We start from the raw sequence: 16843 nt of genomic DNA, 5'->3' as shown, positions 1-16843 counted from the left end.
GATTATAGCTTTCTCCCTCCCCAGCAGAGGGAGGAATTTCTAATTCCTATAATACCTGATCTCTGAAATAAATTGTATGTATCACTAAATAGTATAGTTAATTTTGCCTTCTGTAAACACTATTTAAATGGAATGATATGATACTTTGTGGGATTTTTTTACTGTGTTTCTTTCACTCTTCATTTTGTTTGTGAGATTATTTCCTGTTGTTGCATGTAGCAATGAAATGAGCAAATGAGAGTTTAATTTGTATATTGACCTTGCTTCCAGCATCCTTGTTAAATCTACTTATCAAATAAATACATTGTCCATAGATTATTTTAGATTTTCTACATACACAATCACATTGTCTAATTGTATAGCGCACTAAAAGACAATAAAGATTTTAACATTTTCTTTGTATGCTTTTTTTACACTAATTTTATTGTTATACATAGTGTGCAATTCTAAAGTCTTTCACATTTTCTACTCTTCTTTTTTATAATGAAGTATTTCATACCTTTGAAAATACACAAGCATGTATATGGAAGGTATAAAGAATAATTAATATCTGTATATCCATCAGCCAACTTAAGAAATAGAATATTAAGTCATTTTTAGAAGTCTCCTATGTGCCCTCTTCTTCTCAAGGAATTATTGTTCTGAATGTTGGGTTTGTGATTCTCCCGTTTGTTGCTATAGTTTTACAACATGTGTAGGTAATCTTAAATGAAATGTTACATTTTGTATGTTTTCCAGTTTTATATAAATGATATAAAGAAAAATACAAATATATAGAATATGAATTAATGACAGTTTTATTTCCTTTTTAATTGTATAATCTTTTTCTTTGTTTTGCCTTATTATACTGGCTAGGAATCCAATAATATGTTAAACAGAAATGGTGAAATTGGTATCTTTGCCTCATTCCCTATCTCGAGGTAGAGAATGAGGTAAAGACTTCTAATATTTTATCATTAATTATGATGTTTGCTCTAAGTGATATTAAGGAAGTTCCCTTCCATTACTAGTTAGTTAAGGTATGTTATTTTTAAATCACAAGCCTAGAAGCTAAGGGACGGAATAACAATTACAGACATTGAGAGAAAGGAGAATCACCTAAGAATCATATTCCCAGACAAGAAAGCACTCACCTGTCCTGTAAAAGAAAGATGCCAAGAACATACTCAAATCAAAGAAGAAAACAATCCAAACAGACTTCAACATATAGTAAGATGAGACAGGAAGAAGATAGTTATTAAGTAATGAACTTTGTATTTTATATAGTTAATATCAAATGAATAGTAACAGTGTGGTTGATAATTTGTAGTATAAGTGCTAAGTAAGACCTCTTTTTTTTTTTAATTGATTGATTTTAGAGAGAGAGTGTGGGTGGGTGGGGCGGGAAGAGAGAGAGAAAGAATCTCAAGGGATTCTCTGCTGAGCTCAGAGTCCCTGACCCTGAGATCATGACCTGAGCCAAAATCAAGAGCTGCTCGTTCAACTGACTGAGCCACCCAGGTACTTCGTAAGAATTCTTTTATCAAACAGGAAAAACTTAATGTTAGCTGTAAACCCAGAAAACCAAATTGTCTTAGAAAAACCAAAGAGTTTGGAAAGGTGGGAAGAGTGATGAGGCAAAAATGTTTTAAAGGTTTTATCTTGCGGGAAGGAGACACACAAAATGTGAGCACCAAGGTGGTATGAGAGGAGGGTTGTTAGCATGTTTTGATATAATTATAAAGAAATATACTTTTGATTAAAAAGCCCAGTAGTATTTCCAAATTAACAAAGAGGAAGGAAGAAATTACTAATAATGAGAATAAGCCAGGAAAAAGAAAAAGATGAAAATTAAAATAAGATGGAAAGAATAAAATCAAGTATATCAACTATTACACTAAATGTGAATGAGTTGAATTTTCATGTAAAATATAAAAACTGCCAGATCTAACTGAAAAACCAAATCCAAATCCAAATCCAAATGTATGTTTATGGGAAGCGCACCTAGTGTAAAGTGATACAGAGAAGCTAATGAGTTGGGGATCCTGGGCGGTTCAGTTGGCTAATCATCTGACTCTTCATCTCATCTCAGGTCTTGATTTCATCTCAAGGTCATGAGTTCAAGCCTCTCATTGGGCTCCATTCTGGGCATGGAGCCAACTTTTTATAAAAAGCTAATGAGTAAAGAAATATCAGACGAATACAAACAAGGGAAAGCAGAAATGACAACATAGATTATGTGAAATTTAAAATAAAAAGTATTAAAGAAGATAGATATTATGGGGCGCCTGGGTGGCTCAATGGGTTAAGCCTCTGCCTTCAGCTCAGGTCATGATCTCAGGGTCCTGGGATTGAGCCCCATGTCAGGCTCTCTGCTCAGTGGGGAGCCTGCTTCCCCCTTTCTCTCTGTCTGCCTCTCTGCCTACTTGTGATCTCTCTCTCTGTGTCAAATAAATAAAATCTTAAAAAAAAAGAAGACAGATATTATGTAATAATAAAAAGTACATTTTAAGAGGAAAGTATTAGTCATAAACTTCCAAACACTAAACATCATAGCAGCTAAATATATAAGGCAAATCTACTGGAAACACAAGGAGAACTTAATCTTAAAACATGCATGCACAATTATAGTGGAAGATTCTGATATACATCTTTCAAAATCTAATAGATTTAGAAGGTAAAAATTTAGCCAGGACACAAAAGATCTGAGTATTACATTCAACCAGCTCATTTTAATAACCTGTATAGAACTTTGCAAACTACAAACACAGAACATGCTTTTTTTGTTTGCCAATAAAACATGTTCATATTTCTGTAATATATATATGGTATTTATATATAAATGCATCTTGTACTTGGCCACAAACAAAACTTGACAAATTCAAAAAAGTGAAAATTTTATAGTATATATTTTCTAATCAATATTTTAGAATACAAATGAATAATAAATACTCACCCAAACTATTAACTATTAGAATAAAAGTAATCTCTAGATCAATATGTAAATCAAAATTCAAATTAAAAACAATCTAGGAAGTAATGAAACCTATGTTTTAGTGTGTTAAATCCATATTGAAAGATAATCACAGTCTTAAGTGCCTTCATTATTTTTTTTAAAGATTTTATTTATTTATTTGACAGACAAAAAGCACAAGTAGAGGGAGCAGCAGGGAGAGGGAGAGGAAGAAGCAGGCTCCTCGCTGAGGAGGGAAGCCCAATATGTAGGGCTGGATCCCAGGACCCTGGGATCATGACCTGAGCCAAAGGCAGATGCTTAACCTACTGAGCCACCCAGGTACCCCAAGTGCTTTCATTATGAAAGAAGATTGAAAGTAAAGAAATTAAGAATGCATTTTAAGAAATTAAAAATGAACCATAAATAATCCAGCCAAAGTAATTAATAAAAATAAAAGCCAAACTCAACACCAAAAACCTAAATAATTTGATTAGAAAATGGGCAGAAGACCTGAGTAGACATTTTTTCCAAAGAAGACATACAGGTGGCCAACAGACACACAAAAAGATGCTCAACATCCCTCATCATCAGGGAAATGCAAATCAAAATCGCAATGAGATATCACATCACACCTGTCAGAATGGCTAAAATAAAAAAGACAAGAAATAACAAGTGTTGGCAAGGATATGGAGAATAGGGAAACTATGCACTGTTGATAGGAATGCAAGTTTGTGCAGCCACTGTGAAAATCAGTGTGAAGAGTCCTCAAAAAATTAAAAATAGAAATACCATATGATTCAGTAATTCCTCTACTGGGCATTTATCCAAAGAAAATGAAAACACTAATTCAAAAAGATTTTTGCACCCCTATGTTTATTGCAGCATTATTCACAATAACCAAAATGTGGTAGCAACCTTAATGTCCACTGATAAATGAATGGATAAAGATGATGTGTACACACACACACACACACACACAGGGGAATATTACTCAGCCATAAAAGAGTGAGATCTTGCCATTTGCAACAAGATAGTGGACTTATTATGCTAAGTGAAATAAGTCAGACTAAGAAAGATGAATACCATATGATTTCACTTTTATGTGGAATCTAAAAAAAACAAGACAAATGAATAGAAATAGAAACAGAAACAGAAACAGAAATAGACCATAAATACACAGAACAAACTGATGGTTGCCAGGGTAGAGGTGGGCAGGAGGATGGACAGAATGGGTAAAGGGGAGTGGAAGATACAGGCTTCCAATTATGGAATGAGTAAGTCATAGCGATGAAAGGTACAGCATAGGGAATACAGTCAATGGTATTACAATAGTGGTGCTGTATGGTGACAGATGGTATACATCACCATGACACTTGTGGTGATGTATAGACCAGTGTAATGTGTAGACTTGTTGAATCACTATGTTGTACACCTGAAACTAGTGTAACATTGCGTGCCAACCACAATTTTTTAGAACAAATTTTTTAAAAGATTCATTTATTTATTTGAGAGAAAGAGAAAGCAGGAGAAGGGGCAGGGGGAGAGAGAGAAAACCAGATTCCCTGCAGAGTGCGGAGCTCAATCTCACGATCTCATGACCCTGACTGAGATCAGGACCTGAGCTGAAACCAAGAGTCAGATGTTTAACCGATTGAGCCACCCAGGTACCGCTAGAAAAAAAAAAAAAGTAGAAGCAAATATTGGTGACATAGGCAAAGATATAATGGAAAGAATAAATCCTAAACCTAATTTTTGTATTGTGGTAACATATACATAATATATTTGTCATTTTAACCATTCATAAGTGTACAGTTCAGTGGCATTAAATACATTCACAATGTTGTGTAACCATCACGACTAAATACACCCAAAACTTTTTCATTGTCCCTAGCAAAAATTCTGTACCCATTAAACAACAGCAATCCCTTATCCCCTCTCCGAGCTCCTGGTAACTTTTATTCCACTTTCTGTATCTGTGAATTTGCCTAATCTAGGTACCTCATATAAATGGAATCATACAATATTTGTCCTTTTGTGTCTGGCTTATTTCACTAGACATAATGCTTTTAAGGTACATCCATATTGTAGCAAATATCAAAATTTCATTTCCTTCTATGGCCAAATAATATCACATTGCATGTCTATTCTACATGTTGCTTATTCACATTTTGCTTCTCTGTTGCTGGACATTTGGGTTGCTTCTCCTTTTGGCTATTATGAATAATTCTGCTAGGAGCAAGTGTACAAGTAACTGTTTGGGTCCCTACTTTCATTTTTTGAATGTATACATAGGCATGCAATTGCTGGAGCATATGACAATTCTATGCCAAATCTTATTTTTTGTAAGATCAACAAGTATTTCATACCCACCATTAAAGAACAAGGAGAAAAATCAAATATGAACAATATTAAAAATGGGAAAGATCATACAACACCAGGTATAAAAGAAAGAAAAATAATTATAAAATAATATTACATACAACTCTATGACAACCAACTTGAAAATCTAGAGAAAATTCTTGAATTCCTAGGAAAATACAAATTGACACCAAAAGAAATAGAAAATTTAAATCAGTTACTACAGAAAATATTGGAATAGTAAAAGTAATATAGGAATAGGAGGATGCTTCTTAAATATGATAAAGAGTATTTACCAAAAATTAATAGCAGATAGCTTCCTAAAAAAACAGCAAAACCCTCAAGCTATTTTCATTAGAATTAAGCACAAGGAAGAAATGCTCACTACAATCATTATTATTCAAAATTATTTGAAAGGCCCTATTGCATTATTAAAACAAAATGAAATTATAAAAACAAATTCTAGGGGCACCTGGGTGGCTCAATGGGTTAAAGCCTCTGCCTTCGGCTCAGGTCATGATCCGAGCATCTTAGGATCAAGCCCCACATCGGGCTCTCTGCTCCGCAGGGAGCCTGCTTCCTCCTCTCTCTCTGCTTGCCTCTCTGCCTACTTGTGATCTCTGTCTGTCAAATAAATAAAATCTTTAAAAAAAAAACAAATTCTAACAGAAAAATAATCTACACCTGCAAATGATATGATTGTATACTGAAGGACCCAAAACACTAGTAAAAAAAAAAAATTCTGTTGTAAAAGAAATAAATAAGATAGTTACAGATTGTAACAAGTAGTCTGCAGGAAATAAACAGAGTAATGATGAAGGGTAGTAGGCAAAGGGCTCTATTCTAGACAGGCTGGCCAGTGGAAACTTTTTTCTGTGGGTGAGCTCCTGAAGCTAGACCCAAGCAATGAAAGTGAAGAGCTAAGGGAGAGCATCCAACCAGAGGGAACAGTGTGTGCACAGTGAGTCTGAGGACTATCAAGAAGGCAGCAGGTAGGAGGGAGAGGAGACATGAGATAGGTTCAGGTGGTGGTTGGAGGGCTTGTGGGCCAGAGTGAGGGGGTTAAATTTTATGCTAAATACCTTAAGAAAACATTGAAGGGCTTTAGGCAGAGGAGAATTGTAGGTTTTAAAAATACGACTGATGTTTCTAAAAGAACGTTTTGTCTGTTTTGCGGGAAGGAAGGCAAGAAGAGCACCAGGACAGATTGGAAAACCATTGATGTGGTCCAGGTGGGAAAATCACCAGGGTTTGACTTAAAGAGTGGCCATGGGGTGAAGAGAAACGGGTAGGTGTGAGAAGTATTTTGGAGCTAGAACACAAAAACGGGATAGCTGTGGGAGTTGTTAACTTTTCCCTGGTACATCTTAACTCATCTCTTTGTTTTCAAACTCTGTCATTTTGTTTTAGCATCTTATAAACAGAAAGTAGGTAGGTTATCATAGGCTTTTTACTAGGGTATCTTTTTTAGGGGAATTTAGTCCATCTGCAATAATTATGATCTGTGATATATGTTTTCTACTTTTTCTTTTATATTTTTTAGTCCATGATTTCCCTTCCCCCTTAGTCTCTTGTTCCTGATTCTTGAAGGGCTGCTGAAGTCTTGTTGATTTCTTCCCTTTTAAAGCTCTCATGATCCGGAAGTTTAACACTCCAGTTTCTAGTCTTCTGGTCTAGTACCTGTTCAGGGTCTCAAGAGTCATTTTAAGTATTAACCTCACCCCTCTGTTGATCTCCACCCTCCCCCACCCCCATCCTTTTCCCTTTAACTTCCTCAGAAATCTTTGTCATCACTTCAAATATTTTTTTAAAGATTTATTTATTTATTTATTTGACAGACAGAGATCACAAATAGGCGCAGAGAGAGAGGAGGAAGCAGGCTCCCCGCTGAGCAGAGAGCCCGATGCGGGGCTCGATCCCAGGAGCCTGGGATCATAACCTGAGCCGAAGGCAGAGGCTTTAACCCACTGAGTCACCCAGGCGCCCCTACTTCAAATATTTTTAAGAAATAGTGAATTTCCACATGACTAAGTGAAGCTGCCCAGTACATATATATATTCATTTCTCCCTTTTCCCTCAAGGACAAGACCTGAAAGGAGCCCGGGGAGGGACAGGGGACAGCAGGAGGAGGCTTCTGGCCTTCCTGGGTCAGGGCTGACTCAGACCTGGCCCGTTCGAGGACTGTAGCATCCCTTCTCTCCCAGCCCAGCCCCGGTCCGCACACCCCCAAGGCGACACCGCTCCCAGCTCTCTGCAAGCCGGGTCCGGAACCACGGGGGTTCTAGCCCCAGAGGTTTCCTTTGTACTTTCGCCCCAGAGCAGCGGGACCCTCAGGAGGTTCCGAGCTCAGCCACTAGGGGGCAGCGGCGCGCTTCCCAGAGGGGAGAGTCCCGGGAGCGTCAGGGTTGTCACTCAGCGCGGCACAGTCGCACGACCGCTTCGACGGGTTCTGAGCCAGATGCTGGAGATGCAGCGTGGCGGACCCCACTCCCCATGGGGATGGAAGTGGAGTGCAGGCACGCCCCCCGATACCCACACCCCCAGCTGCAGTCCCGAGCGTCTGGAGGAGGCGGGCAGGCGCCGGGCAGGGCCCGAGCCCCGGAAGCCGTGCGGTTAGAGACCCCAGCCAGAGCGTGCCGCGTGCGGGACCTCGGGGGTTTCCGGTTCGGTTCGAGACCCAGAACTCCCTCACCCCAGCCCGGAGCAGTTATCTCAACGCTGCCCCCGTGCCTGAATCTCTAGCGTTAGAATCACTGCATTTATTAAGGAAGACCTGTCAAGGGCGCATGTGTTAACCACATGTTACCCAGGAACAGCTCATTAACCCTTCGGGACGCAGTGACGCTTAAGCACAGAGTAATTTTGCACCAAGGTAGGATTGGGGTGGAGAGACCTTTGGGTCGTAGGTCTTGGGGGTGTTGCTATTATTACCTCAAGGACTAAAATAATAATCATTTTTTATTGACTTGTTCCTTGCCAGGCAGCGGGGAGCTTTGTCCCATCATCTCTTTTGATAAAGAAGCATTTTGAGATCACTTGGTTAAGGTGAGGTCTGCTGCTTTTGTTCAGCGTGAGGTTACTATTTCTCTCCTTTATAATTAATAAATATCCGGTGGAAGATACTTTGAGACTGTGACATATTGCTTCCCTTCACGTGTGCCCCCTACTTCTCGATGTCCTTGGTCAGCCTCTGGAATCACTCCATGCTGATGTCTTGGACACTTGGTTCATAGCCTTCCTGTCACCCCAAATCCTGCCATCTGCCCGAGTAAGACAAGGTTTTAGCCTCCCCTTGCCCCTCAACTCCCCTTCTCTGGTTACTGCTTCTCACTCTGTACCTGGCTGGACACTCCCCTGACTCAGCCTCCTCCGCTTTCATTTGATTCCTGTCCTTTCCCTACCTCCCCCCAGAGGACTCTTCTTGGCAGTTACTTCACTGCTGACTTCCCACACCCTTCAAACTCTGCAAATAATATCCCTTATCCCTTCCCTGGGAACAACCAAGCCTTGAGGTGAACTGCTTCAACTCCCTAATCCTTTCTCCATATTCTCCAAACATCTCCACCTCTATAGTCATCCTCCTTCTAGCCAATCTCAGACCAAGGAAAGGCCTTTTTGAGGCCAGCTGGAGCTCTGCAAGCAGCCTGGTAGAGTAGAAAGGACAAGGACTTTTGCGTAAGTCAAGACCTGGTGTGGATCTTGGTGCCCCAATTTACTAGCCACACTTTACAACCAAGTTGTTTTATTTTGTTTTTCCTTTGAATTTCCTGAGCATCAATTAACATGTCAGTGATGTCTGAATAGAAATACTAATTATTAAGGATTTTAAGAATTAATATTAATGTGTGACAACTCCATGAATCAGATTCTGTCATGTAATGCTCAATAAATGGTAGGTATTATAGATAATATAATTATTCACAGTATGGGCTGGTTCCTCTGAAAATTGCAGGCATTACCTCTCCTTTCCTGTGTTTGCAGCCTGTCACTCTCAACTAGTTTCTTCTCTCAGCTTATAAACAAGGTCAAATCTCTAGCGTCTTCAAAAACAAACAACAAGAACACCTCTGTAAAGAAATTCACCAGGTCACTCAAGTACTCTCACACTTTGTCGTGGAAGGAGAACTTCCCAAGAGGGAATTCTTGGCTTAACCAATGCCTTTGAGATTTCTGTTTCCTGTGGGAATCTCTCCTTTGGCTTTTTGAATCAGAGATTGGCTTATTTCATCAATTCCAGAAAATTCTCAACTTTTATCTCTTCAAATATTGCCTCTCCATTCTCTCTCCCCTCCTTCCAGAACTCCAAAGAAACATGTGTTAGGTTCTGTACCTTCTCTTATTTATCATCTCTTCTGTGTTTTCGATCTTTATGGCTCACTGGGCTTCATTCTGGATGATTTCTTCTGACTTATCTTTCTTTCCACTGACTATCTATTATTAACCCTCTTATTGGGCTTTAATTGGATTATTGCACTTTTTAGTTCTACAGTGTCTAATTTTAAAGATTTTATTTATTATTTATCTGAGAGAGAGAGAAAGAAAGCATGAGCAGGGACATGGAGCAGAGGGAGAAGGACAAGCATACTCTTCACTGAGAGTGCAGCCACACCTGGGGCTCGATCCCATGACCCTGAGATCGTGATCTGAGCTGAAATCAAGAGTCAGTTGCTTAACTAACAGAGCCACCCAGGTGTCCCTCTAATTTTTTTTTTTTAATCTACGTTGTTGCTTTCAAAATTCCGATGTCTTTATATGAAACTTTAAATTCTGTTTTTATCTCCTTGACACAGTATGCATTGCTTTATTAAAGGTTGTACTCAGGAACTCTAATATCAGAGATCCTGGTGGGTCTGTTTCTGTGGTTTATGGCTTCTGTTGATTCTGCGATATGTTGTTTTGTGTCATGTTATCTTGTGTGCCTGTGTTCCTTCTGGACATGCTATATGAAGTGACTATTTTGAAAATTAAGTTGAGACCTAGAATCTTCTTCTAGAGAGGATCCACCCTGATCTGCCAGCACCTGATGGCACTCAGTCCAGGAACAGGGCTCGAGAATATTCTAGAGAGTGGGCTCTCTGTAGAAGCAGAGGATGGGCTTATACTAGGTTTCCACCTTGGTAGACAGTGACCAGTGACCCGTGACCACCAACTGTTTCCCTCCAGCTCTACATTCTAGATTCTGAGGAATCTGTATGTCTTTAGGACACTGTGGAATGTAATATCACCCCTCCCAGAATCTTGGCCTATTAGCTGCCTTCTCCCAGACAAGGAGACAAGGAGCAAAGCCTCACCCATTTAGGCTCTTACCCCTCCAAGTTCCCCCTCTATTAATTCCTTTTTTTTTGTTTGTTTTTTTTTTGTTAGGCCTTCAATGTTACTAAGAAGATGGTTTGAGGTCTCCTCTAACTTCTGTCATTTCTTTAGAGGGAGAATGGCTTGTACTTTAGTCAGGGAAAGCAGACACCAGGAAATTGCTAATACCCTTCATACCACTTCTTTCTTGGTTGAAATTAGATCCTTCCTTTTATTCATCCACAGTTGAACTTTATATGGGAAGGCATTATAATATGGAGAGCAATTTATTACATCTCCAGTGGGCTAGCCACTGGAGTTGGCCTAGCACATGCCCTTAGGTCCTCTAGAGGGCTCTGGGTCCAGCCAGGAGGCCATCTTCCTATCTCCCTGACTAGCCATCAGGATATATGAGCATCACCGGACTGAGTACTTCTGGTGTGCTAATCTGATATAGATTTGATCCCAAGGTCCATATAAATTGGTGGACAGGCTCTTCTATGTGAGCAGACCTCTTTGAAAGGAGCCACCTGGGAAAGAGGCCTGTTCTTGAGTAAGTAACATATACTCAGACATGATGCCTTCTCCACGAAGCCTGCTCTGACTCCCCTAACATGGACAGGGTCTCTCCCTGTCTTGTCTCAAATGGCCCATTCTTAGTGCCTGCTATGGAGCCCACATCATCCTCTACCTTGTGTAATCAAGATCTTATGCATACATCTTGCTTTCTCTTGCGTGGTGGTGGTTGTTTTTGTCTGTTTCATTTTGTCTGCCTCGGTTGAAGAGGTTTGAATTACTGCTATTGTTCAGTCCATGCCATATACCCAAAGTCCTTCAGTTATTTTATTGATTAATGTGTCTTCTTTTGCTCCTCTTCCCTACTCTCATTTCCCTCTCTCTACAGGTCATGCTTTTACTGTATTTTTTTAAACATTTTATGTATGTATGGGTGTATGTATGTATGTATGTATTTGAGAGACAGGGAGAGAGAGAATGAGCAGGGAAGGGGAAGAGGGAGAGGGAGAGGGGCAAGCAGATTCCCTACTGAGGAGGGAGCTCTATGCAGGGTTCAATCCCAGGTCAGGATCCTGACCTGAACTGAAGACAGACGACCAACCACCCCTGGAGCCACCCAGGTGCCCCCATTCTTTTACTATATTAATGTTCATCTTTGTTTTTCTGGACTTTTTTTTTTTGAGAGAGAGAGATAAATAGAAAAAGGAGCAGGGAGGAGCAGAAGGAGAAAGGGAATCCTAAGCAGGCTCCACACCTAGCATAGAGCCCGACATTGGGCTTGATCTCATGAGCCTGAGATCATGACATGAACTGAAATCAAGAGTCAGACGCTTAACCAGTTGAGCCACCCAGGTGCCCCAATGGTCATCTTTATTTGAATGTGTTCTTGTAAAATGTGCTATTATACAATATATCTTATGTCTCCTCCTGTCAATGCTTGTACCATTCAGCCCTATTCCCATGTGACACCTAACTCAAGGCATCTAACCTCTCTGTAACTCCCCATTGTGTGCCCTGTCTCCACTCTCCCAGCAGCGGACACTCAGTTTACCTCTAACCACTCTAGGTAACCTCTAGCTACTATAGAAACATGCTATAAGGAATTTCTTTATAAGTGTTCCCTTATGTGTTTGTATGATGATTTCCCTGGGTTGTACATCCAGAAGCAGGATTGCTAGGGCATAGGGTGTGCCAATGTAGGACTTAACTTAACCAAGTAGAACCAGACTCCTTGGTCTGGTTGGCCATATCCATCTACACTTCCGTCAGTGAAACATGATTGATTTCTATGTCACCAAATCTCCAACTCAGCATTACCCAGCTTTTGAATTGTTACCAGCCAAACAGGTGCCAAACAATAACTCACAAAGCTTTGAATTTGTGTTTCTCTGATTATCAGGGATTTTGAGCATCTGGCTGTATCCTTAGTAGCTTCTTGTGTTTCTCTTCTATTGTTTGCCTGTCCATATCCTTTGCCCGTCTTTCTATTGAAGTTGCTGGGATTTTTTCCTTACTGATCAGCAGGAAAGGAGGGTAGATAAGGAGGAGAAAGGAAAGGAGGAAGAGAGACAACCAAACACATCTACACATCTTTATCTGACCCCAGTGGAGCTGGGGTCAAGTAAAGATGAACCCTTCACCTTAGACAGAGTTCTTAGCCTGAAATCATAGAAATGATCTCTGGTGGATTTCAGCAGAAAGGAGGGTTGTTAAAGAAATGATTTAGAGGGTTAAGGACCAGGGCAAAATCTAAGGCAGGTAGTTAGGGTCTGTGCCTACTTCAAGGGAGGCCACTAAGGACCAACCTGGCATTTCCAGCTCCTTATGGGGGAACTGAGCTCTGCCTCCTGCATGCCCATTACTTGAGAGAATTTCTTAAATAGAGGAAGGGGGTTCAGATGCTGGGCAGCCAAACAGAATAATTATGTCTACTAAGCTCCTCCTCTCCTTTATCCATCTATGCCCCTGGACTTTGTGGGCCTGGGGTATATCTGGAAAAACAAGAACTTAAACTTGGTTAACAATCAGAGTATAGAGATATCTGATACCCTAGGGGTCCCTAACATGAGCCACTGTAGGAAGGAATAATATGACACCACAGATAATGCTTTCCACAAAGGAAGAAGGCATCTCATATGCAAACCCCACTCATCTCCAAACTCTGAGAGCCCAAGGGATTTAGTGGTTTTAGAAGAACCGGGAGGCTGGTCCTCAACCTTACCTGAACCCAGCCTACTAGAGCCACAGGTATGTACTTTGAGAAGATAGGGTGGTGGAGGACCTAGGGGAGGGGCCTCACAGAATGTTAGAGACCTGCAGAGCTCAAAGAATCTTCCTGTGAGGCCCCTCTCCCCGGTGGAAAAATAGCTGTTTCTGTCTCACTTGGCACAAGCACCATTCCCCGCGGAGAACTGGCAGATATCTAGACCAGGCAAGACCAGAGCCCTCCCAGCTGTCAAGGCCCTTCTCTGTGGAGCCCCAGCCCCAGAGATCCGGCACAGCTGGCAGCAAGAGCAGACCCCCACAATGCTGGCGACTCCACAGGCCAAGAGAGGGCAGGAAGGCGATGGTCCAGGGGCTGCAGCTTTTCAGGGGGCTACCGAAGGCAGCAGCTAGAGAGTCAGGGCCCAGCAAGCAGCGTGGACAGTTGGTCTGCACGTGGCCAGCAACATGCCGGTGGACTAAGCGGAACTGACTCCTGGGCAGGGAGACTCCATAACCATCCTTAATGTAGGAGCTGAAGGGAAATTCTGCAAGATTCTAAGACCCTCTGAGAAAAAGTGGAGACTAAGAGCCATTAAAACATAGATGCTCATGTTCATCGGACTGGACTTAGAGCCCCAGGCTGGTGAGACCTGGTGTATTGGTACCTCGGCCATAATAGCGAACATAATGGTCATGCCGTGTACCTTTCTCATGTATTATTAACTCAATGTCTGGGCAGAACACAGGCATGAGTGAAAGCACAGGCATGAGCAAAGTGATGGGCTCGACGTACCTTCTTCTGTCCCCTGTGAGCACATGCCTGAGAGGAGAGCCCACCTGGTCAGCCATTGTTGGGCCGTCCTCGCGCTCCTGGCAGCCGGGAGGTGCAGGCATCCTCTGTGAATGCCTGGTCCCTGCTGGGACCATGTCCTGCCAAGAGACATGAGGACAGAGGTGGTGGCAGCAGGTACCTGTGGAGGAGGTGGAGGAAGCTGCTGCCTTCTTAATAAGCTCCTTACTAAATTCTTCTGTCCTCCAAGGATAAGCTGATGGTGATGGTGGGCTGGGAAGAACCTGAGGAACTTGTCCCCCTCCACGTGCTGGGGCAAGAGGTCACTGGGTTTAGCCTTCTTCCTGCTGTAATGAAACATGCATGGCTAGCAAGCAGCACAGTGAAGCTGGACTGGGCAGCCAAGACCATGGCCTTTAACATAGCCTGTTGGTCCACACCTTGGTCACTGCAGCCATGTGTGCTAAAGTGTCTTCCAGCCACTGGAGCCCCTGGGCATCTCCCCACCTTCTCCTGACCCTTGACCTTAAAGGAAAGGCGTCCATGCTGGCACTGTCTACAGCCTCTCGCACCATGGTTGCTCCTCCCAGCAAAGGACAGGTACCAGGTACCACCATGTCTCCTGGGTCCCAGTGGAGAGCTCGAGAAGCTCAAGGCAGAGGTCATGCTGCAGGGTGGCGCGCCCGGGCGCAAAGCTGTCCTTTGAGGATGCCCACAGGTGGGCAGACTGACGTGTCTCAAGGGCCAGTTTGACTTCCTGTCTATCCCATGAGCCATGTTCTCATTTACCTGGGGCTTTTAGCTTCCGGATAGCTTCAGAGTCTTTCAGTCTATCTGTCTCATTGCGCAAAGGGGGTTTCTGGACCTCTCTGGAAGGGCGGAAGCAAACACAGTGTCTCTCTCCTGACAGGTTTGAAGGTTCTAGAGAATGGGCTGATATGGAAGGGAGGAGGAAATAAGGGAAAGCCCATGGAGAGTGAGCACCTGGACGAGTCTTTCCAGTTCTTGCTGGTGTGATTTCTCTGAGGAGAAAAAGGAAGACGAGGGTGAGAGCCGCCATATTCGCACAAGCTCATCACTGACAATGGGCCCCTGTGTCTAGGTGCTTTTTGGTCCTCTTTGAAAACAATGTTAACAGATCAAAATCCAGAATTGCCCTCTGGGGTGCAGAGAATGGATAGGTGAGAGAAGTCTCTATACAGATCTGAAGATAGTCTGGGTGGAGAGAGTCAAGCAACATGCTTGGACATGAAGTTGTTGGTGGGTTTCTTCACTCTTCTTTATTTTTAATGTGAATTTTTTTTTTTTTTTTACTGAAGCATAATATAAATACAAGACGGTACCCAAATCACAAGTATACAGCTCTGTAGCTTTCCCCCAAGTCACCTTTGTAACCTGCACCTAATCTATAAAGAATTTCCCCAAAATTCCCGAAGCACCCTCAGGAGTCCTCCCTGTTCCTTCCCGTCATGCTCACCACCATCATGACTTCTAGCACCCTGGGTTAGTTTTACCAGTTTGGGGACTTTATATGAATAGAATCATATATCACTGAAGGACTTTTAAGAACAAAAATATCTAATAGCCAATATCAAGGGTTTTTGCTTTGGGTTGCTGTAATACCCAGTCACCATCCTCACACAGACAATAAAGCCTGCTGTGCAAATAAATGCGTTATGTAAGCATTTTTGTTTTGTTTTGTTTTGTTTTCCAAAGGGTAGAGGTGGAAATCAATGAAAAGGGGCTGAGTCTCCCCTCTAGGTCAGAGCAAAGGGCGCTGCTGCAGAGCGTGTCTACAAGTGTGAACACAGCCAGAGCCAAAGGCAGACTCCCAGAGTTCGACAGGAGCAAAGCCCCAGCCCTGGAGCCTTGGAGAACCTTGGATAGATCATTGGACTTCCCCCGGCCCAGAGTGCCGGACAGGGCTTGAGTAAATTCACATACATTTCAAAAGACAGAGTGGCTTAGCTAACATCTGGCTAACAAAGTAGATAAGCATTTCATCAGAGAATATACGAAGAATTCACTTGTTATCCCCACAGACACATGACCATCCGTATTTGATGTTTACCGGCTGGTTATTCCTGTGTGACATATACCTGCATGAGTCAGATGACAGTGCTGAGTCAAACCTAGCATGCCTAAGTCTGGAAGACAGGACAGGGAAACTCAGCCACAGACATGAGAAGGGACCAGAGAATAAGCCCCTGCTGATAGAGGTTGCTATTTAGCAACCTACACAGAAATGTTGCTGCTGGGTACAGAAGGCAGGGAGACGGTTTCCAGGGCCCGTCTTGGGTTGGAGACAGGCCGAATCTTAAAGGAAAAGTAAAAAGGGAAACTTCACTGCCCCTAGTAGCAGCAACAGTTGAACCATGATCAGCTGGGTTGGGGAGTCAGGGAGCCCACTCAGATGAGAGGGCAGGACCCACCTGCCAACAGTAACCCCAGACAGCACAAGGTGGTCCTCAACCTGACTGCAAATTGCAATCACCGGAAAGGAGTTTGTTTTTCACCTTTTTTTACTGTACCTAATATAACAAAAAATTCATCATTTTAACCATTTCTAGGGTGGCGTTAAGTACATTCACGCTGTTGGGCGGTCATCACCACCATCTATCCCCCTCTAGAACTCTTTCACCTTCCCAGAGAGAGGCTCTGTATCAGTTAAACAGTAACCCCCCATCCTCCTCTCCCCACCCCCAGCTCCTGGCAACCACCTTTCTATTTTCTGTCTGTATGAATTT

The 16843-nt window shown here is 42.3% G+C and overlaps 1 protein-coding gene across 1 annotated transcript in view; it reads right to left on the bottom strand.

The window, feature by feature from the left end:
- The window catches only part of EPHB3 (EPH receptor B3), a gene marked incomplete at its 5' end in the record, with an annotated part of 71527 nt that extends 56973 nt beyond the window's left edge, over nucleotides 1-14554 (bottom strand). The window contains 2 exons of the mRNA XM_080804936.1: nucleotides 14144-14236; nucleotides 14537-14554. Coding sequence (XP_080661062.1) covers nucleotides 14144-14236; nucleotides 14537-14554 — 111 coding nt within the window. The remainder of the gene's footprint in view (nucleotides 1-14143; nucleotides 14237-14536) is intronic.
- Between the last annotated feature and the right edge of the window lie 2289 nt (nucleotides 14555-16843).

The sequence above is a fragment of the Martes martes genome (assembly GCF_963455335.1).
Source record: "Martes martes genome assembly, chromosome: 1".
Taxonomy (NCBI): domain Eukaryota; kingdom Metazoa; phylum Chordata; class Mammalia; order Carnivora; family Mustelidae; genus Martes; species Martes martes.
The sequence above is the reverse complement of the archived record's forward strand: the minus strand, read 5'-3'. Positions and strand labels throughout refer to the sequence as shown.